The following is a 26,797-nucleotide window of genomic DNA, read 5'->3' on the forward strand; positions in this document are numbered from 1 at the left end:
AGAAATTGTAGAAGTAACAAACATCGCTAAAGGACAGTTTTCCAACTTTGGAAATTAACAACAAATCCGGCCAATACAAATCTAAAACTCAAACAGACTGCGTAACACCTCCAGTGCCGAGGTATGACAAATAATAAACTCATGGGAAATGACAAAACAGAGAAGGAAACTAACAAAACGTGGGAGACCCTCGGGCATTTATGCAGGAGCCACTTTATATTTCTGAGGAAGACGTAACAAAAAATCTAGCGTGAAAAGGGTGTACAGGCTAGGATAACGCAAAGAACAAGTTTAACCAAGACCTCTCGTTGTTAAATTTAGGAACTCCAAAAGTAAAGACTTTCAGTTGAGTCTCTACGAAACTGAAAGTCACATGCATCTATACGAGCAGTGACTGTCCAGTCGAAGTGGTCGAGAAACAGCACAAACTCATCTCTGTTATGAATTCCATGAAACTGAAGGTAGCGTTGGGCGATGTTCACCTCAGTCACAAGTTAATAAATTGTGGACACAAGTTACTATGTCATGGGAACAATATAAATAACTTGTGGTTATGAGTGACGAATCTGTTAAGAATCTGGGAAGGCTTTTGGATGAGAAATTAAATGTTTCACTCAATCCTGGATGTAGCCTCTATAATGTGCTTTAGCATAACACACACTATCTTAACTGATTTTGATAGTGTGTACCTTTGGCATCATGATAGGATGCGCCTGGTGCATCTGGAGAGATTGAGATCCAAAAGCACCAAAAGCTGTACTTTTTAAGTTTATATGGACCTAATGCTGATGACCCCACTTTCTTTGAAGAAATATTTAGTAGGTTACAGAATATAGGTGGAGACGAGCCACGGACAAATTGCCGGCCGTGCGACAGGTCTTGGACACGTGGGTGGCGCGGCTGCCGTGGCTCTACAACCCGGGGCCCGAATTGACTAGGACGAGCAACTGGTTACGTTCAGAGGTTAAGTTTTTTTCCATTTTTTTTAATAATAGTATTATTTTTTGTTATTATGATGTGTAGCTCTGATCATTCTGGACCGGGTGGGTTGCATCATCCAGCTAAGCTTGGAAGATGCAAGTTTACACCGGAAAGCCAAATGGCGGACGCCTAGAACGGAACCAGGGGTTGCGGGTAGTGCTCAATGTCACGGAGGGACTGCACAGTCGCAACGTCAGGTGCGATAATTGCATCACCTCATACGAACCTACATCCCAAAGATAAACAGGAACGTGGTGCTCCTGAGCCCGCAGCACGCGGAGGCCGACGTCCGCGACAGCAAGGATGGAAAATGGGAAGTGTGAATATCCTTCAACTTTGCTTTCTACCTATATGGTCATTTTTAATAATTATTAAGTAAACATCAAGTACTGTACATGTCCTAATAACTTAAAATCAGTGTTTATTTGTATAGTGAGCTCAGGTCAGCGGGGGAGTGAGGAGGAGGCAGACTCCCACAGGAGACTCTAACACAGTACAGGATGACTAAATATTTAATGTGCGTCTGTCCTGATCCTGAAACAGCGGTGGTTATAATTAGTCAGTGATGGAAAACAACAAAAAAAATGAATATATACCGAAAATTGATTAGAATAAACAGTTTGTATCATATTGGAAGGTAAATTAATTGATGAAACTGTTGAGGACATTATTTAGCAAACGCTAACACAAGACACTGAAAAATAACTAGCCTAGATATTTAAGCAATATGACACCAACCAAATACATCCTGCCAGCTATGCAATCAATAAAACATATGTACAACATATAGAACAGTCACTTGTCACATATTAAAAGCTATACAGCAAAAGTTGCCAAAGACACATTGACCCCACGCCAAACTTCTTGAGCCACAGTAAACACTGAATCATGCTTTATAATCAGCATCTTATGATAAGTCACACCGGTCAGGTGTACTGATATCTCTGCAAAGGTGGGGTGCTCACCAACACAGATTGTAACAAAATTGTTACAATTTAAGAAAAATAAGTTTTTTCTTTGCAGATTGAATTCCTTACATCTTTCACTTCAATTTATGTAAATGGGAGCACAAATAAAAGTGTTTAAGTTATATTTTTTGTTCAGTGTAGCTTTACTACATTGTGTTTATCTCTGCAGTTGAACTTGATGAATATTAGATTATGTTTTATGATCAATTAATGCAGAAAAGCCTTGGCAAAGGGTTTACACAATTGCCATTGTATGCTATTATTGCTGGTATTACAGGCATGCATTATACTGGTCATTCTTGTAACCAACTACGCTGATCAACACTGTTTTTTTTTTTACATATTAAATACCTTTTAAGGCCTACATGTGTATAAAGCTGTACACAGAATAACCTGACTATAGCTTAATTTCCATTAATTTGTTTTATATTGAGGTACTTTCAAGCACAATTCTGATGACACTATGATCTTTCAAAAAATGTGTAGATTCAGTGATAATCGTATCTGGCAACCTGTTTTATGGTACAAGAAGTTCTGCTAGCATGATCCTCTCAATACAACATTTTATAAACAGGTTATGATGAGTCACAACAATCGCAAGTGAAACTGCAGATAGCAATGCAGTGGTGTGAATCTACGTACGTTCAGTGCAGCGGTGACACTGCTGCCTATTCTATTAACGATAGCAAACATGATTGCGCGGTTAACACTGGACCTTAGAGCTACGGTTTCATTTGAGCCGATTTACAAACGGTACCATGGTTTAGAAACTCAGTCTGATAGTGAAGACGTTGTAAACCCTCGTTGTTTACTTCGGGCTGTCCACAGCCACACATAAGCTGCTCTCTGTTCAATGTTAGCTTAGCAATCGGACTTCCAGAGTCATAATCAACTTTGGAAACGTGTCAAACATTTAAGGGAGAGCTTGTAATCTCTTATGTGCGCGTGTTGTCACAGGCATGTTACCTCTTTCTTTTTCTGGCCGTCAGCTGGCTCATAATTGTGAATGAAGAGAACAAACAGGCAAATAAAAAGTTTCTTCAACATATCTGCGTTCCTCGCCCGGACAATGCTGTCTCCTGTCAGCTCACGATTGGTCAACTATAAGCCAATCACAGCAAGCTGGTGCTTTTTCTTCCCAACTTTACTCACACAGAGCATGTTGACTGCATAGGGAGGGGCCGGAAACTACAGTCTGACTGTCACAATAGGGGCGTTCGAGATGGACTTGGTGTGACTGTGTCTAACATGATCTGCTGACGTGATCTGCGTAAAAAAAAAAACACAGACTTTTACTTCTCGTAGAGTCAGTGAGACGCGAACAACGATCGATATCTCACTATTTGTTTTTTGTTCTAGATTAAACGGATGTTTAGGAAATCCCCGTGTATTTTAACAAATAAAACAAGTTAACAACGGCATTGATTGAGAACTTTCTTTCAGCTGAAATCCTAACCCCACTAGTGTTTAGTGACAATGTCTGAAAGAGTTGATCATCACATTGTCTTTAGAGATTATTGATAATCTTTTTATTTTTATTAATTAGCACATTAGAAATACGAAATCAAATAACATAACAGAAACAAAAAGAAACTAAAGGATATGTACTTCCAGTGGATTTATATTAGGTGGATATAATAAATTCACACAATCATATGTGTATAATTACATATATGTATACATGTATTTATATATATGCTTATATATTAGGGCTGTCCAAATATTAAAAAATGAAGGACGCATGCGACCCGCTCCATGTACCCATACCCGCCCCCTCTCACTCGCTCAGAATGACACGCGCAGTGAGTTTAGAGCTCATTCATGTGAAGCAGCCTACGGTGGCCCTGAAAGCTCAACGCACAGCAATTTAAGAAAACACATACAAGTTGTCAAAACACCAGCAAAGTAAGAAAACATCTTCATCAATTTCACAACACCACACAACACATTACAGAAACGCGCGGCAAATACAAGAACGCACAGCAAATAAACGAACGCGCAGCAAATACAGAGACGCGCAGCAAATAGAAGAAACGACATCGGAAGTGTTTCCAGAGGACACCTAAAAGTGACGGACAAACCGGATGTTGTTGTTGCAGCCGTGTTGACTTTCTAAAGCCGTGTACCATCCAATACTGGAAACTTAACTAAATTGTAAGTTTTGGTTAATTTTCAAAAATAATCAACTTTATTACTGTAAACTGTTAACCCCCCGAGACGTAAACGATCTTAAGTAGCATGTCTTTCGGAGGAATGCCTCCTCAATAGTTTGAGCTAGAGACATGCCGTTTTTTCCTGTTACTCTGAAGAAACAGCGCTAAAAGCAAGCCCATGTTTATGAGTAATTTACAGTACTTAGCATTCATATTCTTCCTTTTCTCCAGGCATTGTATTGTCCATATTGTGGAACCCAATTTGTTGGACGAGGTGGACGTTTTGTGGCTACTGTGGCAGCAACATTACGTTTTTGGCACCTTGTTATATTATATACTGTACTATTTTTATATACTGTCTAACAATAACATTACCATCATATCATCAGTACTATTACCATCATCTTGCCACTGCACCTTATCTACCTATTTATCTTGTGTTTCTGTTTTTTATTCTTTCTACCTCAATATTTTTTATTTTATTGTATTGTATTTGATTGTATTCAAATATACCGGCTGCTATGACAACTTAACTTCCCTTCGGGGATGAATAAAGTACTCTATCTATCTATCTATCTTTTGTAGAAGATGGTAAGCTCTTCACTAGTATTTGAATTTAAATGTCTTCTTTGTGCATGATGTGGTACTGTTTTAATGAATGATGGTAGACTTACTTTTGTAAGTCATGCCTGTGAAAAAATTATCATTCTTGTATGTTAAACTCCCCTCTTTTAGGTTAAAGGTAAATTAAGAGTGTTTCCCAGGCTAAACCTCAAGGGAACAGGGCAATAATTAATTATATTAATTACTATGTGTTTGCCCTGCAATGACATGTAAAAATGGCTGCTGTGTAAAGGGCCTGTTGTGAAAGGCTCTTTACACCATCGGTAAACCCACACAGGTGACAAAAGCATGCATGTAGGTTTCTGTGTCCTGACTTTTAAGCTTAATATGCTTAAATACAAAACAATAATGGGATATTTACATCATTGTTAAAGATGGTAATATTGAAGATGAAGTTATCATTGTCAGTTAGACTTTGATGCTGGTAATATGACATGCCAGTTGAAGTTGTGCACACATTGAGCAGACTACTAGCACTTCTGTCCGTCCTGGGAGAGGCATCCCTCACATGTGGCTCTCTGAGGTTTCTATATATTTTTACCTGTTAAAAGGGTTTTTAGTAGTTTTTCCTTACTCTTGCTGAGGGTTAAGGACAGAGGATGTCACACCTTGTAAAGCACTATGAGACAAATTGTGATTGGTGAATATGGGCTATACAAATTAAATTTGATTGATTGACTCAATACTTTACATTATATGTGTGTATCAAACAGTTTATACATTAACGTATATGCTATGTGACCATGTTTAGTAAATATTAGATTGAATTTTCACTTGTGTTAATTTGAACATTGTGATGCCTAAAGCAGATCAAGTGTATAGTGAGATGCGCTGCAACTTCTACTGGGTACCGCACTGAGACTTTGCTAACACCCTTGGTATACTGGTCCTATATGACAATTCCTCACGTGACGATAAACCCATTTAATTTAAGTATGAAAATTATTTCTTTCTTTCCAAAGAGAACTCAGATGCTGTTACACAAAAACAAAAAAATACCATTCCACACCAAACCTACGTATAAAAATGTACAAAGCAAAAAGGTGAATTTATCTGATAAATACCAAAAAGTGCCTTGTGGTAGAAGCAAATATGACCTTATTTGACTGAAAGAGCTGTCAACCTATTAATTAACATGTGGCTCATTTCTGTCAACAGAAATTTTGTTTACATTTTATGACAGCTGAAAAACAGACTTAGTTTGAATTCTAATTCTTATTTAGCATTTTTGCCTTCCTTTTGGAGGGTTAAATTATCAATTTGCAATGACTTGACTTAAAGCGTTTTGATTTCTGACTGGCCTTAGGTTTGACGGAAGAGAATGCGGATTCCCAGTGTCCCAGGAAGCCCTACACCAGTTCGATGACTTACTGCCAGCTCCACGCAGTCTGTGTGGTGATGTTGATCTCCAAAGTCATTTTGCAGGCTTGGAGAGACAGAGTGGGCTTGCTCTTCCAGTCAACTGAACAACTGCTGTTGTGAATTCATATTATTATTTAAGAATATGTCTGGACTTTAGAATCTTCAGCTCCTGGTTCTGCAACATAATTTGACTGGTAGACAAACACGTGTTATGTAAATAAATTATTATAAAAATTAACTAACATCCAACAGCCTTTTGTATTTGTTCTGTAACGTCAGTTTTTTTGTAAATATTAGGGTTTGTCAACACAATGAATGTACCACACATGGAAAACCCTGTGGTCTTTAATGAAAACTGTAACATGTAAAAATAAAACAGTTCTTCAAGACGTTGAACAGTGTAACAGTACACTCAAAATGTTTAACCTGAATGTGCCTGGTTTAATGAAATGGCTTGAAACTTTGTTAACTAACAAATTGCAGGCTAAAAACTCAGACTGATATGAACATGTCTGCATTGCTTCACTGGACAGAACGTAAGTGGCACATTTGCAGCATTTGAATATAATAGTTAAACATTAACTTTGGTGAACCACGGTTTGGGCTTTAAGGAAGCACAAACCCAGGGGCATTTTGTATTCCAAAATCCATGGCTTCTTGAAAGTCTTCATAGCTTTGTAAGATCGGAATCTTAATTGTATTTGAGCATACGTTCGCCGCTGCTTCGGCTCGCTGTTTCGAGTCCCGGTCAAGATTTTTGCACTATTTTCTTTTTTTTTAACCATTTAATTTATATTGAAGTCTCAGCGTGATGCTGACACGGACACATGAACTCGTGAAGGGTTTCTGTATGATTTTTATTTAGGCGAGACCTTCAGTAGATCACCGCACTTCACACACAGGCGCTTTGTGAAAATGACGAATCTGCGACCAGCTCTGCAACCGACCATCAACATCTGGAAAAAGGTAAACATATCGCCAGTTGCCATGATCGCCAGTTAAACTGGAACACCGGCATCACTGAGTATAAGTTTTGTAAGTATTGTGTTTTTATTTTCTTATTTGTGGGAGATAATACAATCTAGAAGTTTGCAACTTTTAAAGCATATTTGTCTGTGACACAACATTTACAGAAACAGTGACCATCTTCTACAACTACAACTGCTGCTCAGTGATGTTTTGCACCAAAACGACTGATGTTTTGGTTCATGACGAGTGTAATAATCAAGTGTAGTGGCAATGGTCGGCCTGCAGATGGCAGGGATTCTCTTGTAAGAATTGGGTCACCGCAAAAATAAGACGAAGAAGACGGAATACGGAAAATATGACAAGATGGCGGAATGTGAAAACAACCACGACAACAGACAGCCGCCCAATTTAGATACCCAGCGTCCTAATTTATCCGAGCTGCTAGACCGTGGGTGGAAGATATTCGAAGAGGTGGACAGTACCAACCTTCCCCTGGGCTCTAGCAGCATCCAGGTGGGAGTGAAACGCGGCATTGGTATGTTAGAAGAAGCATCCATAATGGTGGCTCAGCTCGACCTGTTCAGTCGTAACGAGGAGCTGGAGGAGGTCGCCACAGCGGAACTGAAGTATCTATTGTTGCCCGCTCTCCTAGGAGCTCTTACCATGAAGCAGACCAGCAGAGACAAACGACTTCAAATAGTCCAGACAGCCCGAGCTTACTTCATGGACTTCCTAAAGAGATGTAAAGAGTATAATATATCACACTTTAAAATACCAACGTCGGCGGAGAAAGACCCTAGTTGTGTCGACGCTCCAGAAGATGGATCTACTGCGGCCAAGGTGAGGAGTTTAACAGTGTAATGGGTCCGATTGCAAACCATACTTTTTGAAAGTATAACATAATCTCTAAATAAATTTAATTCTATTTTGCAAATTTCAGTTATTGATATGTGAATATAGTTTGGGGATGATGAAGTGTTTTAATGTTTAATGTCGCGGTACAGTGTGTAAAACGCGAAACGTCAATAGTATATGTATGTTTTCCTATACGCCAAATTTTCCGTTCCTACATACTGGCTATGACTGAATTCTATTCATCCGCTATATAGTGAACAACCTTTAGTCATTCTCTATATAGTGGATGGGGATGAATGGGCTTTTCGGATATAACTATGGAATGCTCATAAGGACTTTGGCTTTAGCCACACGCACAGCATTATGCACCAGAGCATTATGTGTTTCAGGTCTGTGACTGCCTGCCTTCCAATCACATCGCCTAGATGCATGTTAGATGTTTTTACGTGTAGTCATAGCTGCTCATTCTAGTTAGTAGGGCTATACAATATTAGGAAAACATGTGATATGGGTGTTTAATATTGCGATGAGGTTATGACTTATGACATTGTCCAATCGGCCACAATTTGCTCACGCTTCATTAGACCCCTGACCTTAACAGATCTACTACTCTGTGTGTAGTGACGGTGCCCCAACTGGCAACAGGAAGTAAGCTGTTAAACAACTTTAATCATTTAGAGAGAGAGAAAGAGAGAGAGAATTAAAATGTGTTTCTTGTTCCAGTCTGTCCCCTGCCCATCAGACCTGGTTGCCATGGCAGCACAAAGACAAAGTAAGATCGAGCGGTACCGTCAGAAGAAGGAGCTGGAAACCAGACTGTCACACTTACGACCAGCCGTAGATAGCGGACTGGACGACGATGATGTCAACAGAGATTTTTACCTTCTGAATATCCAGAGATGGGTGACCGTGTGTCTGGAGGAAATCGAGAGTATTGATCAGGAGGTGGAGATACTCAACAAGATGGATGTTCTAAAGCACAGTGCTGCCAAGCAACCAACTCAGCCGGACAGGCATCCCATGAAACCATTCATCCTCACCAAGAATGCTTTACAGGTGACTATTTGTGGATCTTAGCTAATACTATGGCAGCTATGTATAGTCATTAACTGACAGAACTTGCAAGAAGGGCTTGATGCTGCTTGCAGAAGTATACGTATATGTTGGCTGTATATGAGCTGGACCAAAAAATAGGTTGAATCCTGTTTATTGGCTGATACCAGTTTCCTGCTGAAGAAATGTTCAGACCCCTTACCTTTTTGTACATTTGTCTCTCGTCCACAGGCTCAGGTTTTCGGGCCTGGCTACCCGAGCCTTCCCACTATGACAGTAGATGACTGGTATGAACAGCACAGGAAACATGGAGTACTGCCTGATCAGGCAATATCCAAGAGGGATGACGATGCTAATGCAACAGAGAGGGAAGAAGAAGAAAAAGAGAAAAAAGCTGAACAGGATGATGAAGAGTCTCTGCTGAAAGCCAGAAACTGGGATGAGTGGAGAGACGCTCATCGCAGAGGTTATGGAAATCGCCACAACATGGGCTAACTGTTCCCAGCATTGTGTGTCCATCATTGTTCAACCCGCTCTTAATAAAAATCTACAGTGTGGATGTGCTGAATCGAGCCCAGTCATAATGCATGTGTATCCCCCTCACAATGTAACTGGAGAATAAAGAATGATCAAACCATTCAAAACACCGTCAAAACACCACCATCTTTTCTTTTACATTATAACACAAGTTCTTGGGCCTTATACCGTAATTTTTTTATTATTTCAATTGTTTCAACAAAGTTGGCTTCTTCACTGAACAAACAAGTGCAGGTTAATTAAGTCACCATCTGTAATCTTATTTCAAAGAGAATATGTTACATTTGGTTCTTTAGTCGGAGAATGCTGTAGAATTACTGTATATCTTTCTTAAGTTCATCTGAAATAACCTTTTACTAAGATTGACTAAATGTCCGGTCTTAATATCAGACCATCAAACAACATTAAATTATCTAGATATAGTGGCCACTTATTTGCATATTCTTTCAAGTATGAATTGTGTTAAGATTAAAATGTTTCATTTATCCTTTTTTCTGATATGAAAGAAATTCCATGATGTTTTGTTGTCTTAGTTTCTCAGATGGTCTTTCTGTTTTCAGGTGTACCACATATCGTGTGTGCACTGCATTTGATTCATAACAATCTGGAAAAAAAATCATAATGTAAAAAAAACAGAAAACAGCTTTGCTTGTTTAAAGTTATGAACAGAGGCTGTTAACAATCATTTTCAATATCAATATATATAACATTTGTTGGATGTGTTGTGTGCAAGAATCTTGATTTGTATAGTAACAAGCAACTATAGCTAGATAGAAAATAATAGTCAAAAGTACAATATTGGCCTCTGAGATCGAATGGAGTAAATTAATAAAGTAACATTTGAACTAAATTACAAGTAATTTAATCCCTCAAATTTGTATAAAGGAAAAAGGTAAATGTACTTAGTTACATTCCATCATTGTTTACCCCACATCAGTATCAACAAACAACAATAATAATAAAATGCTAAATTATTGGTCTAATTTATTCAAGTTCAGTTCTAGTCCTAGTCTATATTTAATATATGTACAAATTCATGTCTGAAAACGGCTTATATTCGGCTATAAAGCAGAGGTTAGGACATTACACTTGCACAAGAAATGAGTAATAAACAGAAATAAATGTATGCATAATTAAATGAATTGAATTGAAATAAGTACTTAAGTCATGTATGGTCCTCCATAGCAGTCATAAAACCCATTTGAACTGCTGTGAATTCAGGAGGATTACAGGTGCGTCATCTGTGAAGCATCATAGAATTGCTCAGAGATGATGACCAAGATAGACTTTAAGTGAATTCTTTTAAAAACGGGATTATTTCAGTGTAAAGTGAACAAGGACTTTATTTGTGAGTGGTCCAGTCAAAAGAATGTTTCAGACCTGTTTGTCATGGGCGGGACATTGATCCTTGAGTCAACAATGCTTCTCCACTGGCTGGAGAGCGGAGGATACTGGCCACTGGGAATGACTGGCAGCTCTATAGGAGGATATGTGAGTCTTCAGAAAAGCGCACTTTCTGTATTCCTTTATTAATAATTTTTAACCAAACCTCTACAATCCATCAGTATTACTCTTCACAACTAACAAACATGCTTGTCATCCTGAAAACCCATAGTCACCAGCACCTTATTGAACATTTACAACTGAGTAGAATTTGCATTTCCTGGTTAGCGTTATAATAAATTTGCACCCGTGATGAAAAAGGGGCACCAGCTCAGATCAGAGCAAGATCATGAAGTCATGAATTCCCGATTCAAAGGCTCTCAATGCTTTACTCCCAAAGAACACATAATGACAATAGATATAAAAATGAGATTTATTGACTAATTTCTACAAGGAAGGGAACATTTACAAGAATAGTAACTCAAAGAACGACAAAATGGAATAAATTAAGCATCTGAAATTATAGCAATGGAATTGAAAGATGATAATTTGTGTAATGGTGGAAGATGATATGTTTAAGTGTGGTTAAGTTAATTGTTAACAAATCTATGCCCGATTGTGCAAATAAATTATTCTGTGAAGGTAAATTTAGAGGTGATAATTCAGGTAAAAACATTGACCCAGTCATCAATAGCAGAATCGAATAATTGGATTGATCCTACTTAAATGAGTGCTGCAGTGCTGTGGAGCTTCTCTGCTCAAACTCACATCATAGTTTGGTGACTGCTAACCTACCAGTGGTTGCATGTGGGAGCTCTTCTCCTCGGGCCCTGGGTCTCTGGATGAGACTTGGTGCAGGCATGCAGTCAGCGTATTTCTGATGAGTTGGTGTGGGAATCAGCGCTGATTAATTAAGTTGTATGCTTGACTTTGTAATACAAATTCTAGGAAAATTGGCGTTGGTCACATAATGCAAGATATCCATAAATATTTAAACAAAGTTTTGAAAAGATATTTGAAATGTATTTGACAAGATGAACAAAAACCAGCATTTGATGCAGTATTCTCATCAGCTGGCTGATCACTTAGCTAGAATAAGAGATATGTTGTTAAGTTACTTAAAGGCGCAGATGGCATCCCTGGCAGTGACTAACTGGCCGAAGCCCATCCCTCTGATTCCCTGTTTGTCTTGGTCCACTGCCTCAAGTGTCTTTACCATGGTAATTAACTCTTTGTATCTGGTAGAAGGGATTTTGTTTTCTTGTTGTCCGTCATATTCTTGTGAACATGATAGCTCAAGAATGTCTTGGGGAGATTTCTTCAAGTTTGGTACTAATATTCAATGAAACTCTTGTATGAACTGATATATATATATATATACAGTGCTGTGCAAAAGTTTAAGGCAGGTGTGAAAAAATGCTGTAAACTAAGAATGCTTTGAAAAATATAAATAATAATTGTTTATTTTTATCAATTTACAAAATGCAAAGTGAGCAAACAAAAGAAAAATCTAAATCAAATCAATATTTGGTGTTACTACCCTTTGCCTTCAAACATCAATTCTTATAGGTACACTTGCACAAAGTCAGGGATTTTGTAGGATTATAGTCAGGTGTATGATCAACCAATTATACCAAACAGGTGCTAATGATCATCAATTTCACATGTATGTTGAAACATAGTCATTACCTGAAACAGAAACAGCTGTGTAGGAGGCTTAAAACTGGGTGAGGAACACCCAAACTCTGCTCACAATGTGAGGTTGTGAAAGACAGTTTGATGTCACTGGTCATACACCATGGCAAGACTGAGCACAGCAACAAGACACAAGGTAGTTATACCGCATCAGCAGGGTCTCTCCAGGACAAGGATTTCAAAGCAGACTGGGGTTTTCAGATGTGCTGTTCATGCTGGTCGGCCAAGGAAATTTAGTGCAGCAGATGAAAAATACATCAAGCTTATTTCCCTTTGAAATCGGAAGATGTCCAGCAGTGGCATCAGATCAGAACTGGCAGAGACCAGTAGGACCCATGGCCATGTACACCCATCTACTGTCCAGAGAAGTCTGATCAGAAGTGGTCTTCATGGAAGAGTTGCTGCCAAAAAGGCATACCTCTGACATGGGAACAAGGCCAAGCGACTCAACTATGCACGAAAACATAGGAACTGGGGTGCAGAAAAATGGCAGCAGGTGCTCTGGACTGATTAGTCAAAAGTTGAAATATTTGGCTGTAGAAGAAGGCAGTTTGTTCGCTGAAGGGCTGTAGAGCGGTACAATAATGAGTGTCTCCAGGCAACAGTGAAGCATTGTGGAGGTTCCTTGCAAGTCTGGGGCTGCATTTCTGCAAATGGAGTTGGAGATTTGGTCAGGATTAATGGTATCCTCAATGCTGAGAAATACAGGCAGATACTTATCCATCATGCAATACCATCAGGGAGGCGTATGATTGGCACCAAATTTATTCTGCAGCAGGACAACGACCCCAAACATACAGCCAATGTCATTAAGAACTATCTTCAGTGTAAAGAAGAACAAGAAGTCCTGGAAGTGATGGTATGGCCTAGCCTGACGTTGCCATACTCATAATTCTAGTCAGAATATGAGTCTGATACCGCTCCATTGGGCTGTGATTATTGGGCGTGTTTCAACACGAACCAGGAAAAAAAATGCCTCTTCGCTCAATTGGATAGACCTACAACCAATCAGAGCAACGTAGTATGTGACGTATGTTAAGCGACATTGTGAGTTATTTACTAAGTCAGACACTCAAGACTTTCTCTTACCATTTGTAAGTAGGGATGTCACGATACCAAACATTCAGTAGTCGGTGCCAATACCAGTAAAATAACACGATTCTCGATGCCAACTTCGATACCACGGTAAAAAAAAACTTTCCTCATTGAGATCTTTATTACAAGATGAACAACTCTTGTGGCAGTTAAACGGAATCCGATCAATGGTTACACTTGAAAATATGCGCTGCTGTACTCTTGAGCCCCGCTGAGAGAGCAGCTAGCCGCTGAGAGCTAGCTCGATTTGACGGCTCTTGACCTCTCAGTCCGGTTGTTGTCCCGCCCTCACTCCCGGAACCCGTCACCCAGACCCGGGTCTGTCTGGGTTTCCTTCCCCGTGGACTGACGGTCCATGTGCGGACATGAAGCCGAGCAGCGGAGGCTAGCTCCGGGCTGCGTCCTCCAGCTGCTAACTTCCTCACTGTGCTGCGTTCAGGGCAACTCAGATATCCGACCTCCTGCCAAATAGCGAACATGCAATAGTTTTATTGATGAAAAAATAATCCACCTCTTCGTGCACGCCGAGTTGCATCGCCATGCCTTGATCACGTTTCTGTGTCCCTCTTTCAAAATGAATGCGCTGTCAATGTCTTCTAAAACGGACTCAAAGGCAGCATCTACACATCTCAGCTCTCCAGCGGCAGGCATGTTTGTTGAAAAACGAATTCAACCCAAGCACTGGTGATGTGGTTGATAACGTTACTGTTGATCCTCTGTCCATCATCGTATAAAGCCTGCTCTGACAATTTGATTGGTCCGAACAGCTTCTGTTCGGGCATAGTTTCTCCCCAACGGAGCGACCCCAGACCGAACTTCCCGACTTCAAATGTTGTGGGCGGGGCTAAGTAAGCCTGGCATCCAGAGCCCTGATCTCAACATCATCAACACAGAAGAGACAGAAGGATTTGAGGAAGCCTACATCCACAGAACATCTGTTGTTAGTTCTCCAAGATGTTTGGAACAACCTACCAGCCGAGTTCCTTCAAAAAATGTGTGCAAGTCGACCTAGACGAATTGATGCTGTTTTGAAGGCAAAGGGTGGTCACACCAAATATTGATTTGATTTAGATTTCTCTTCTGTTCAATCACTGCATTTTGTCAATTGATGAAAATAAACTGTTAACACTTCCATTTTTGAAAGCATTCTTAGTTTACAGCATTTTTTTTACACCTGCCTAAAACTTTCGCACAGTACTATATATATATATATACACATAAAACTATATATCAGCAGGCCCATAAGGAATATCATTACATGTGTCACAAACATTCACTTGGACTCAAGGATGACCTGAATAGAATTTGGTGGTCAAAGGTCAAAGATCACAGTGACCTTATGTAAATCTTGAAAAAACCTGCACTGGTTCTTGGAGGCATACAATCCCATAGCAGTTATTCTAAACTTAGATTTTAGAATTAGAACAAATCATGTTTAAAGGATGAAGGTTATTTTCCATGGTTTCCTCAAAAAGTTGGGTTAGTGTTAGGAACTGCTCATTTCACATCATCTTTTCATATTATCACATGTAACTTATTTTGTATAAGAGCCATGTTTTGACCGATGGAAACGTGACTTTTGTGCCAGGGTGATGAAGACTCCCTGGTATTCCCTGGACAGCTTTTCCTTGCTAAACCCAGCAGACCTACAATAATACAGATAAATGGTCCGTATTTATATAGCGCTTTTTTAGTCTTGATGACGACTCAAAGTGCTTTACAAAGCAGTCTATTGCCATCCACCCATTCACACACACATTCATACAGTGCATCAAACCACGGCATTCTGATTGAAGGACAACCACTGTACCACCAAACTGCTGCAGTATCATATGGCAATCTTTGTACACTTACATTGAAATTAGTTAAAGGCTCAATATGAAGAATTAGTGGTGAAGTTATATGTTGCAGCTGAACGTCCCATCACACATCACTTCCAAACATGAAAGAGAACCTGTGGTAGTCTTCAGTTGTCATAAAAACTCAAAAGGTGTTTAGTTTGAGCAGTTTGGAATCCTGTAAAAAACATTGTGGCCTCCTTAAAGAGTACAGCACTAGATTTAATTATAAAGTATTTAAATATAAACGGCCCATTCTTGGGTAAAGAAAACAACAATTTTTACAATTTAAATAATCACACACTAGGGAAAACATCACTATGGATTATTTTATATTCAGTATCTGCCAATAGATCCATTTCAACTTAATCTTACACACCAAACCTTTAATGGCCAGTATGGACGGGAGGACCAATTACAGTGACTGGTAACTATTTCAGTGGACTAACAGGCATATATATAATTATATTATATATATACATATTAACAAGAGGTTAATTTAGTAAAAAATAAGCCCAATATTAAGAGATGGAAGAATGAACTCCAGCTATTTGTTTATGCTGCTCGAAATATGACCCTCACCCTTTATTCCATTTATTTATACCATTGATTATATTTTGTCTGATTATTAGTACTGTCAACACTAACTTATCTTTAGGAAGGCTCCTAACTGATAAGTATTTCAGTGGCAGCCATTATAAGAGCTGTTTGAATTCTCTAAATGATGATTGCCCTGGTGTTGTTGCACCAGGGCAGACCCAAAAAACAGAGAAATTGTTTCATTCTCCTGTAAGTTTGAGTATCCGGGCCACTCTAAGGGAAATATCTGATATTTCAAGAAAGCAGTTGTAATATTACTAGTAGAGTCATATTCAAGGTCAAATGTCATTTTAGAGGGGGAATATCAGTCTGTCACCTGCGTTACAATGAGGAATAAGGAGCTCTCTATAAAGGGCCCATCGTATGCCCATTTTACCACAGTTGATATGGTTCCTTGGGGTCTTAATAAAATGTCTGTAACATATTTTGGTCAAAGTACCACAAGGATCATTTAAAACCCTTTAGCACCCTTTTTACCCTGTCTAAAACAGCTCTCCTCAAATTGACCTGTTTTGAGTGCCCCCCCACCCCACCCCTCCTCCCTCCTTCACGAGATACAAGCGCCCAGATTTTTAGCTATCCATTACCTCTGTAGAAATATGGCTACTGGAGACGAAGATTCAATCTTGCAACCATATCGTTTTGAACCAGAGTCAGGTGGGCCGAAGCCTGGCTCCGGGGAGAGACGGCCTGGCTCATCCAAGCCGCGAGCTAACCGGGGACGACCGCGAGCTAACCGCCGGGCCGGCGAGCTTACCAGGCCGTTGGAGCCAGGCCGTGTAGCGAGTCTATGACGTCAATTCTTGTTGTGATCCCATTCGACGCAATCTAGCGCATCGTTTCTGACATAGAGGAACCACAACAAATCGCGGGAGTTGTTTTTTTCCACAGTTTTTGGGACGGTAGACATGCTTAATACCCAAATTAACATGTAGAAGCACTACAAAAGTGGAATTTTCATAATATGTGCCCTTTAAGTTATGCATTCAGCCTGGGCAAATTACTGAGTAGACACCATCAGATTTTCATTTTTAGGACATCATCACATACACGTCTCACAAAAAGTATTATACAGTATCTTTAAACTACAAGAATCCAAAAAATAAAAAATACTATTTTGTATTTCAAATACATATTTTTTATAGATGTATTATAAATACTGCCCATCCCTACTCAGCGCTACCATCCATTCTCCGCCAATTCTTCAACCCTGCAATTTGTTTTGTTCACCATCCCCCAGTACTCAACAGGATTAGATTAGATTAGATTCAACTTTATTGTCATTGCACAGTACAAGTACATATACAACGAAATGCAGTTTAGCGTCTAACCAGAAGTGCAAAAAAAGGCAGTAAAAGTGCAGAGTATGGTGCATATTAAAGTGAAAATGTAAATAAATAAGATCTGTACAGTATAAATATATATGGAATATTACAGTATTAACAGTATTGTAAGATATAAGGATGATGAATACACTATGAGCAGGATAAAAATATAAATATATATAAATATGAATACACTATAGGCGGGGTGATACAGTAGTAAAAAAAGTAACAGTAGTGCAAATGTACAAATGTTCAAATGATCAGTGGTTGGAGGAGGGTGTGTGGCAGTGTGTGGCAATAAGAAGTATATGAGTATTGTGCATATTAAAGTGGAAATGTAATAAATAAGATCTGTACAGTAAGAAATATATATGGAATATTACAGTATTAACAGAAATTGTAAGATATAGGGACGATGAAAACACTATGAGCAGGATAAAAATATAAATATATATAAATATGAATACACTATAGGCGGGATAATACAGTAGTAAAAAACAAAGTTACAGTCACTGCAAATGTACAAATGTTCAAATGTTCAGTGTTTGGAGGAGGAGGATTCTGTCTTCATTGACTTCCGGTATATTTTAAAATTGATTTCAAGATTTTACTGCGGAACTTTAAGGCTCATTGTGGACTTGCACCAAAGAACATTTGGATCTTTTGACACATATGTGCTCATTTGTAACCTGAAGTCGTCAGTAAAGTCCCTATTTTCCATTTTACAGTCCTGGCTAAGAACAAGAGGGGACCTGACATTTGCCTGGGCTCCCAATCTTTGGAATATTCTCCCTGAGGATATCTGTCACAGAAACTCCTTATCCCCTTTTAAATCTCAGGCTGATCATCTGATATTCCTCCTCTAACATTAGACATTGCGTCAAATTATGAATTGTTTCTGTAATATTAATTACAACTAATACTCCACCATACACAATACAGAACTTATGGAAATCCTCACTTGACTGTCTGAGCTCCTGATTTCATATGTGTCACATCTGTCCAGTCAGTAGTCATGTTTAAGAACAAGCATATGTAATGTTAAGTTCACAGTATTATGATCAGAACATTATACACATGTATAAATGTTATACCAACATTTCGAACCTCCAAATTGGGGAATGCATAAAATAGCTTTACATTTAATTATCATTTAAATGGATACATTTGTCTGCTTGTACATTCCTTTCATGTTACCATGTATTTTAATATTTACAGCCTGTGTCTTTTATTTTTATTTTTAGTGTTGTTAATATAAATTATGGCTAAAATCAGGGCCGGGTCTAGACAGGCATGTATGAGGGGGCAGCCACAAATCTTGAGGGGGCATTGTGCTTTATTATATTATTATTATTATAAATTGGGATTTAGTTTGAGGGGGCACAACATTTATTTGAGGGGGCCAGGCCCCCTCTTGCCCCTGCCTAGACCCGGCCCTGGCTAAAATGTAGCCTCTTTTTGATAGGCGTCTCTGTATTTGTGCAGGAAACTTTTCTCACATTGAAGGTATACAGCAGTTAGTTTGGAATTTGAATACTTGTATGTATATTTATCTTCTGTTGTAAATACAGTTGGTTTTGAAAAGCCTAGAGTAAATCATGGTGTAAATGGAGTCGGATGGGTTCTTGTTCTCTCACGAATTCTACTTCCCATAATTTCTTCATCTCGTAACGTTTTTCATCAACGTCAATGTAGTGCTTAGGAAATTAGATCTTACTTTTCTGCCCATGTTTACATGTGTGAGGTGGAGCCGGATGTGACGTCAGCGCCTCTTTTTACAACAGCTGATCGGAGCACTTCACGTCACCATTCCTCTTATTTTAATAGGGAATGGGGAGATCCGCTGCTCACCTCAAATAGCAGCGCATGTAGATATACTCAACCTGCACGAGGCCTGTTTGCTGCCGCTGATTTACCGCAGACCTACATGTAATGCTAAGCTAAGTGGCTAGCCGTGACCGTCAGGAGGATAGATGAGCCTAAAGCACAGGTAGACAGTTAGGGAACGTCCCGAGCACCATGGCCGCGTAAGCCGCTCAGAGACGTTTACAAAGCCAGACTGACCACTTGTCTTTTTACAACTTAGTGCAGCTCAGTTAATCTTGAGACCATCTGGAACATGTGGCTCAAACTCTTCTTTCTGCTGCTTTACTTCATTGTGCTCTTCATGCTGGCCAGGATCTTTGAGGCGGTGGTCTGGTATGAAACTGGCACGTTCGCAACTCAGCTGGTCGATCCAGTGACTCTCAGTTATAAGCGTCTGAAGACCATTTTGGAGTGTCGGGGGATGGGCTACTCCGGACTGGTTGAGAAGGTGGACGTCAGCGATCTGGTGGAGAAGTCAGGTATTGGTCAGGGCCGCAAAACACCTCCTACACTCGTACCTAGATTCAGATCAGTCAATTCATGATATAAGCATTTCGCAAACGCTGTGACGTCTTTAACATGTAACGAATGAAAAAATGAAAACAAAATAACAAAAATAATGGCCTATGGTCATGAAAAACTTTGAAAAGTCATGGAATTGTAAAATGTTTATTACCAGGCCTGGAAAAGTGCTTGAAAAAAATAAGAAAATATTTTATAAAAATAGAAATTTGTTATATTTATATTTTCATGTCGTTCATTTACGCTGAGTTTTAAATAATTCATATGGTTTTAACAGAAATACGCTCAAAATATAAGTAGGCATACGCTCTCATACTAGGTGAAAAGTTCGGTGGGGAAGCAGTTTTGGAATTCCCATTGTTAGTTTAAAAATTACATTTTGTCACTTTTTCATGTATACACCGAGATTTCACAAAATGTTAGGTCATGGAAATTTGGTTTAAAGTCATGGAAAAGTCATGGAAATCCGTTGGCAAAAATGCTTATGAACCCTGTTATATACACATACATTCTCTGGATGAAATAGCGGTGCCACACATGTACAATGCACCGAACAAAGATGTCAATAACTGTTTAAGGGCAGACGCTGGTGGAAATGTGTTTCAAACTAAAAACTTGTCCGCAGCAGCGTTCATATGTCATTACCTGCCTCTGCCACCCTTCACCTGAATGCACAGCAGATTTTGCATTGTTGTGAAAGTGTCTGAGCGGAGAATCTTCTGCTGCATTGCTCTTGTGTGAAAGAAAAACTCCTGAGAAAGTCATGACCCAATTATAAGAACATCCTCTGGAGTTCTTTATTCTGTCTTAAAACAGCTGTAATGTGTTGAGATAAAATAGCTGAGGTCAAACTTACTGATCAGTGCCACCTGTGATGTGTTGATACCACTTTGGTCGAGAGGTAATAAGCTGAAACATTTGAGATAGTGTCTTATGTGATAATTTGCAAAAGCTGCATCTCTGATTTTCATTCAGCTGTTGTTGGGCACCTCTAAATTAACTCATTATATACTCACCACTATGCCAAGGAAGGGGTGTGTGAAGTGTTTGAGTCCACAAAACACTTTTGGAGTTTCAGGGGTTAACAGTGTTGCCGCCAAATCCAATACGATTGAAGTAATTGATCAATCAAATCAATTAGATTCCGATTCACAAGATCTTGATTTGATTTTCCCAATTCGATTCAATATCGATTCAGTTAAGGATATTTCAATAAACAATACCAATTTTGCATGGATATGAAAGAAATTATCAGAAAAACACAATATACCTCCATACTGCTCGTGCGCTGTCATCCAAGTGTCTGCAAGCCCCGAAAATGATATTCAACTAGAAACAATGTCATTTACACCAAGTCTTATGCCTAAAAGCCTACCGTGTCTAAGCTAGGGGACTTAGCTACATGTTGGTGTGTCCGAGGGTCAGTTAATGCACCTCGTAGGAAGATATCAGTGAAAATTCATTCATTACCTACTCACAACTATGCCGACGGAGGGCGGATGAAGATTTTACTTAAGGAGTTTCTGGGGTAAATAGCGTTGCAGCAAAATCCAATCCAATTAACTGTAATACAAGTAACCGTGGACTCCTATCCTCCATCGTAAAAAAAACACAAAATGCCTCCATACTGCTTGTGTGGTGTCATTCAAGTGTCCACAAATCCAGAAATTAAAATTCAATTAAAAACACATTTATCCTTCATGCCGGTAGCCGCGTTCATTTAAGCATGTACACACTGCAAAGGCTTTTGCCTTTATGCTAGATCTCGTGAGACAAGTTCAGCAAAATCTTTCAAGACCAGCTCAGTGAGTACTTCACCTAGCGTTATGTCACCCATTGGTTTGTGAACTCCCATTTTGAAGCCGACAGTTTTGAATTTGATCAGCTTGGCTATTTGGAGCCAGGCTGAGGCGGATGTGGATAAACCGGGGGAGCTGACCTCCAACTCGAGTAGTGTAAACACACCCACCTACACCGGATAAAGACCACACCGACCGCCTGACTGCCTTGAGAACTAGCTGCTAACACAGTTAGCTTCCTCATCTGAGGTAAAGTTCATGTTTAACATGTTTAATAATGTGAAAAGCCAATGGTCACATGTCCACATATTTCAGAATTGCAGCTGAAGTTAGTGTGTTAACTAAAGATGAATAATGTGTAACACTTGTCTTTTATTCTGCAGAACACGAAGAGGCGTCAGAACAGATGTGAGCTGCTACATGAACAGTGATGACAATAATGAGTAATAGTGAATGTAAATTACACTCACAAAATAGTAAGCACTAGTGATTCTACAGTGAAAAAACTTGTTTACCTTGACCCACAACTGAATACGAAATGATGTTGGATTATAAATGAATGTAGTTTAATGTGCAATAAAGTTATCTATGAAACTATTTTACAACTCATGATTCTAAGGCGCACAGGTAAAAGGTCACAGTAGCAACATGCACAGTATTGTAATTATACAAGAACACTTCGGTGAACGTGTTGTTGATATCACAGGCCTTTTTATATTTAGGTTTTAATCAAAACAATCATTGATAGTTAAGATATGAGTTAATACTTTGATTGTGTCTTGTTTGATTAATAAGGAAATAGGTAAATGTGAAAAAACAGGAAAGTCATGCGCAGTCAATGCAAAATGTACTCGGTACAGTTTAATCATAAATATCAGAGGTTAAGTAAACATTTAAGAGTTTGTATATCTAATATATACTTATTTAGTATATCTTTATCTACAGTGGGTAAAATTAGTATTGAACACGTCACCATTTTTCTCAGTAAATATATCTCTAAAGGTGCTATTGACATGATATGTTCACCAGATGTCGATAACAACCCAAGTAATCCATACATACAAAGAAAACCGAACAAATAAGTTCAGAAATTAAGTTATATGTAATAAAATGGAATGACACAGGGAAAAATAATTGAACACATGAAGAAAGGGAGGGGCAAAAAGGCATGGAAAGCCAAGACACCAGCGGATATCTATCAGTAATTAGAAAGCAATCCTGCCCCTTGTCAGTGCAAATTTATATCAGCTGGTTTAGTCCCAACTGATGGCAAATAAAAAGGTGTCTCATTACCAAGGTGTCACACAAGAAACATCTCATGATGGGTAAAAGCAAATAGCTCTCTCAAGGCTGTCGCAACCAACACACTGATGGCATTGTTTAAAGAAGGATTTCTAAACTTCTGAATGTTCCAGTGAACACTGTTGGAGCCGTAATCCGGAAGTGGAAAGAACATCATTTCACCTTAAACCGGCCACGACCAGGTGCTCCTCGCAAGATTTCTGACTGAGTAGTGAAAATAATTATCCGAAGAGCCGAGGACCACTTGTGGAAAGCTTCAGAAAGAGCTTGAATTAGCAGGTACAATTGTTTCAAAGAAAACAATTAGTAATGCACTCAACCGCCTTGGTCTGCATGCACGCTCACCACGCAAGACTCTATTGCTGAAGAAAAAGTATGTTGAAGCTCATTTAAAGTTTGCTGCACAACATTTAGACAAGCCTGTGAAATAATGGGAGAATAAAGCTTGGTCAGATGAGACCAAAATCGAACTTTTTAGAGGCCATATACACCACAATAGGAGGTCAAATGGCACTGCACATCACCCCAAAAACACCATACCAACAGTGAAGTTTGGAGGTGGGAACATCATGGTGTGGGGCTGTTTTTCAGCATATTGCACTAGCAAAGTTCTTGATAAAAATCTGCTGCAATCTACCAGGAAGAGGAAGATGAAACGAGGGTGGACATTTCAGCAAGACAATGATCCCAAACACACAGCCAAGTAAACTCTCAATTTGTTTCAAAGAAAGAAAATAAAGCTGCTAGAATGGCCCAGCCATCACCTGACTTGAATCCAATAGTAAATCTATGGAAATATCTAAAGATCAGAGTTCATAGAAGAGTCCCCCCTTCAGGATTTGAAGACTGCTTGTGTGGAAAAATGGGCCAAAATCACACCTGAGCAATGCATGCCATTAGTTTATCCAAACAGGAGGTATATTGAAGCTGTCATTACCAATTAAATGGCATTTGTAGGAAGTATAAAATAAATTTCAGTAAGCGTGTTCAATAATTTTTCCCTGTGTCATTCCATTTTATTACACACATTTGTTTGGTTTCCTTTGTATGTATGGATTACCTGGGTTTTTACCGACATCTGGTGAAAATGTCTTGTCAATAGCACATTTAGAATTATTTTTACTGAGAAAAATGGTGCCTTGTTCAATAAGTGTTAACAGCAGTAAACATTTGTTATAGAAGTCACAATTAATCCCGGTGAACTACAAGTTGTACAGTTCCAGCTGTTTACGATTGAGTTCACATTGGTAAACACCTACCTGTGAATGTTGTGACTGCTAAAGTTAATCCATTTACTAATTCTGAATTTAACAGTTTGGTAAGAAACATGCACAAACATTGTCACGTGAATGTTTTAAAGCAGCATGAAATTCTCTTTGAGTTCCGCTTCTCTCTTCTAATGCCCCTCTCACAGCAGACGGCACATTCCCTTGACCATCCAGACAATTCTTCTGTGCGCATGCTTATTTTTTGATCAGGAAAGAAGGGAAGAGAGCATGGAGAGAGCTAAAGTGAAGAACCTCAGCGAGTATACGAGAGTTCAGAAACGGTTATTGAAAAGTTATTGAAAGTGCTGAACCGAACGAATCAGTTTACAAATGATGAACGTGAACATGAGTGTCGTTCACTCCAGTGAGAGTTTGGTCTCTACCAGCTGGACTTTCTGTGTCCTCCTCCACTCTCCTGCTGACCTGCTCTCACTTTGACTATAAAACACTCATCAGTTATTAGGACCTGATCAGTACAAACATGGTCAAACAGAAAAGGAACATTTATACTTATATGGTTTTGGAACATCTTTCTCAAAGATTCTTGTTAAAACTCTTTTTTTGCTTCGAACTCTGTTAATGTTTAGGGTCTTTGAGAACTAGGCCACAATAGGAAGGCCTGCCTTATTTATTTTAATTTGTTATAATCTTATGAGTGCAGCTGCCTGGCTCAAAATAAAAAGTTAGCTAAATGTAACTTGATGGTTTTCCCCCTTTTTGCATGCAAATTAAAAACTGATGTTATCTCAATTACCTGAAGCATGAGGACTTATCCCTGTCTTGTGAATTTAAATAACAAATAATCATCTCTCCATAAACCAAGTTAGTGATTTGATGGATGAATCAGACCCCTTACCTTAAGGGTGAATCACTCTACCCAGCCCCCACCAAACTAAGTCACAAGTCTAAACAGAAGTCTTTCCCCGTGAAATTTGTGAAGTAGAGAGTTTGATCATATTGAACTCTATGCTCCAGGGAGGCACACCTTATTTAGTACTAATAACCATAATAGTTATACCAATGTATACCATATGTAACAATAGTAGAGGAGCAACACTCTACACAGAAGTAAACCAACATAATTCTAATAATATCACTAATAAGTGTTTTCGAAGAAGCAGATCTCAATGTGTGTCCAAAGCAAAATGAATCCTGCCACACACTGAACTCATATTGACACAGTTGTTGTTGAATTCATGTATTTTTTCTTAGTTTTCATTTATTGAAGAACTGACTGTAGGACTGTGTTTTGTTAATGAAATCGTACATCCTGAATAAATGTTATTGATCCCATGGGAAGATAAATCTTAAGCCCTCCCCCCACAGGAGAGCTGACACAAGGGGAGCTGTACTCAGCCATCAAGAAAGAGAAGGAGCAGACGGAGCCAGGAGACCTTAGCAACACACATTTCAGTGGAGAGATGCACTTCTATGAATTAGTGGAAGACACTAAAGATGGGATTTGGCTGGTTCAGGTAAAAGTATGGGTGCATGATGAAGTGGACATGACTATGTAAAAATAATGAAATCTGATTGTCACTAATTCATCTTAATCTCTCTATGTTTACCTTGTTAATCAATAGACGACCCGGGATATCTTCTCCTCTGATTTCTCTCTTAATATCTTGATTTTGATCATTTTAATAATATTCTGTTTAACTTTTCTGTCTGAAAGTTCACAGGTTTTATTGAGGATTATATACAAACACATCACAATTGGGTGCAAACATTCTAATGCTGTGAGCCAGACCACCTGGGATTTTCGTGCACTGTCTTTACTGAATCCTCTTTCTTATTGAACTCTACTGTAAGTCTTTATTGAGCTCTACCCCATTATTGAACTCCACCATCTTTTTCATTAAACACTTCTTCAGTCTTCATTTATTAATCCCTACAATATTTCCTATTGATAACCATCACCATCTTTCTTATCAAAATCTTGAGCATTGGCTTTTGATGACTACTGTTTTTTCACACTGAACACATTGAACTCTGCTATCTTTCTTATTGAAATACCTTCTTTCCTATCAAACTCATGAGCTTTAGCTCTTTATTAGTGTTATTATTAAAACAAGCTTATTGAAAGTTGTGTTAAACTTGACAATATCTTACTTGATTTTCATAGATTAGTCATAGTGGCAAGCCTTCAATTGGATGGATGCTGTGGAAGTTTAAAATTAGCTGTTATCAACACGTTGATAGCAGAATTAAACCTAATGAACTTCAGATGTGTGAAACCTGAAGATCATGGCTTTGATTTCCAATTTTCGACAAGCTCCATTTTTCTTTCGGGAAAAAATAGCTTGAACCCAGAATTGTAGCTTGTGGCTATATTAAGGTTCCTTCTCCGAAGAGGTAGATTACATTATTTTGGGGTGTTTTTTTAATTATCTGTAATCTGCTGCTTCGGCTTAAATTGTCATCAGATTGAGCGTGTGATAATGTGTGTGTATGTGTGCACTTGACTCTGTTGCTCTTTACTTTCATCAATGATGTTGGATATCTGGATCGTTCAGGTCACTTTAACCTGATGTCCTGGCTTTGTGTGCTGTTAAGCAGGTGAACAGCATTCACGTAAAATGTTGGAACTTTTTTTCCAATG

The 26,797-nt window shown here is 38.8% G+C and overlaps 3 protein-coding genes and 1 long non-coding RNA gene across 6 annotated transcripts in view; 3 read left to right on the plus strand and 1 right to left on the minus strand.

Moving 5' to 3' along the window:
* Nucleotides 1-3,058, minus strand: part of LOC133012320 (magnesium transporter protein 1-like) — a 32,625-nt gene extending 29,567 nt beyond the window's left edge. Inside the window, exon 1 of the mRNA XM_061080294.1 lies at nt 2,916-3,058. Within this exon, the coding sequence (XP_060936277.1) occupies nt 2,916-2,996 (81 nt within the window). The 5' untranslated portion in view covers nt 2,997-3,058. The remainder of the gene's footprint in view (nt 1-2,915) is intronic.
* A 976-nt stretch (nt 3,059-4,034) lies between these two features.
* LOC133012129 (uncharacterized) lies at nt 4,035-6,326 on the plus strand. Its single transcript, XR_009680795.1, has 2 exons — nt 4,035-4,103; nt 6,033-6,326. It is a non-coding gene; the product is annotated as an uncharacterized LOC133012129 (long non-coding RNA).
* A 385-nt stretch (nt 6,327-6,711) lies between these two features.
* Nucleotides 6,712-9,609, plus strand: igbp1 (immunoglobulin (CD79A) binding protein 1). 2 transcript variants are annotated; one of them, XM_061079440.1, is made up of 4 exons: nt 6,712-7,054; nt 7,222-7,897; nt 8,636-8,968; nt 9,197-9,609. In XM_061079440.1, exons 2-4 carry the CDS (start codon nt 7,421-7,423, stop codon nt 9,458-9,460), a joined length of 1,074 nt encoding a protein of 357 aa, XP_060935423.1. In that variant the 5' UTR covers nt 6,712-7,054; nt 7,222-7,420; the 3' UTR covers nt 9,461-9,609. The 2 variants fall into 2 exon arrangements, with proteins under 2 accessions (XP_060935423.1, XP_060935422.1); XM_061079439.1 differs by lacking the exon at nt 6,712-7,054 and adding an exon at nt 7,075-7,123.
* Nucleotides 9,610-19,212: 9,603 nt separating this feature from the next.
* Nucleotides 19,213-26,797, plus strand: part of rnf103 (ring finger protein 103) — a 36,959-nt gene continuing 29,374 nt past the window's right edge. Inside the window, exons 1-3 of one of the 2 annotated variants that reach the window (XM_061079090.1) lie at nt 19,213-19,428; nt 19,617-19,783; nt 25,522-25,670. In XM_061079090.1, coding sequence (XP_060935073.1) covers nt 19,412-19,428; nt 19,617-19,783; nt 25,522-25,670 — 333 coding nt within the window. In that variant the 5' untranslated portion in view covers nt 19,213-19,411. Of the gene's footprint in view, nt 19,784-25,521; nt 25,671-26,797 lie in introns of both variants that reach the window. The other variant, XM_061079089.1, reaches the window with a different exon arrangement.

This window comes from Limanda limanda, chromosome 10, assembly GCF_963576545.1.
Source record: "Limanda limanda chromosome 10, fLimLim1.1, whole genome shotgun sequence".
Taxonomy (NCBI): domain Eukaryota; kingdom Metazoa; phylum Chordata; class Actinopteri; order Pleuronectiformes; family Pleuronectidae; genus Limanda; species Limanda limanda.

Coding starts and splice junctions, on each gene's coding strand:
- igbp1 (XM_061079440.1), top strand. CDS start 7,421: ATGGCGGAATGTGAAAACAACCACGACAACAGACAGCCGCCCAATTTA. Junction 7,898..8,635: donor ATGGATCTACTGCGGCCAAG/GTGAGGAGTTTA, acceptor TTCTTGTTCCAG/TCTGTCCCCTGCCCATCAGA. Junction 8,969..9,196: donor TCACCAAGAATGCTTTACAG/GTGACTATTTGT, acceptor TCTCGTCCACAG/GCTCAGGTTTTCGGGCCTGG.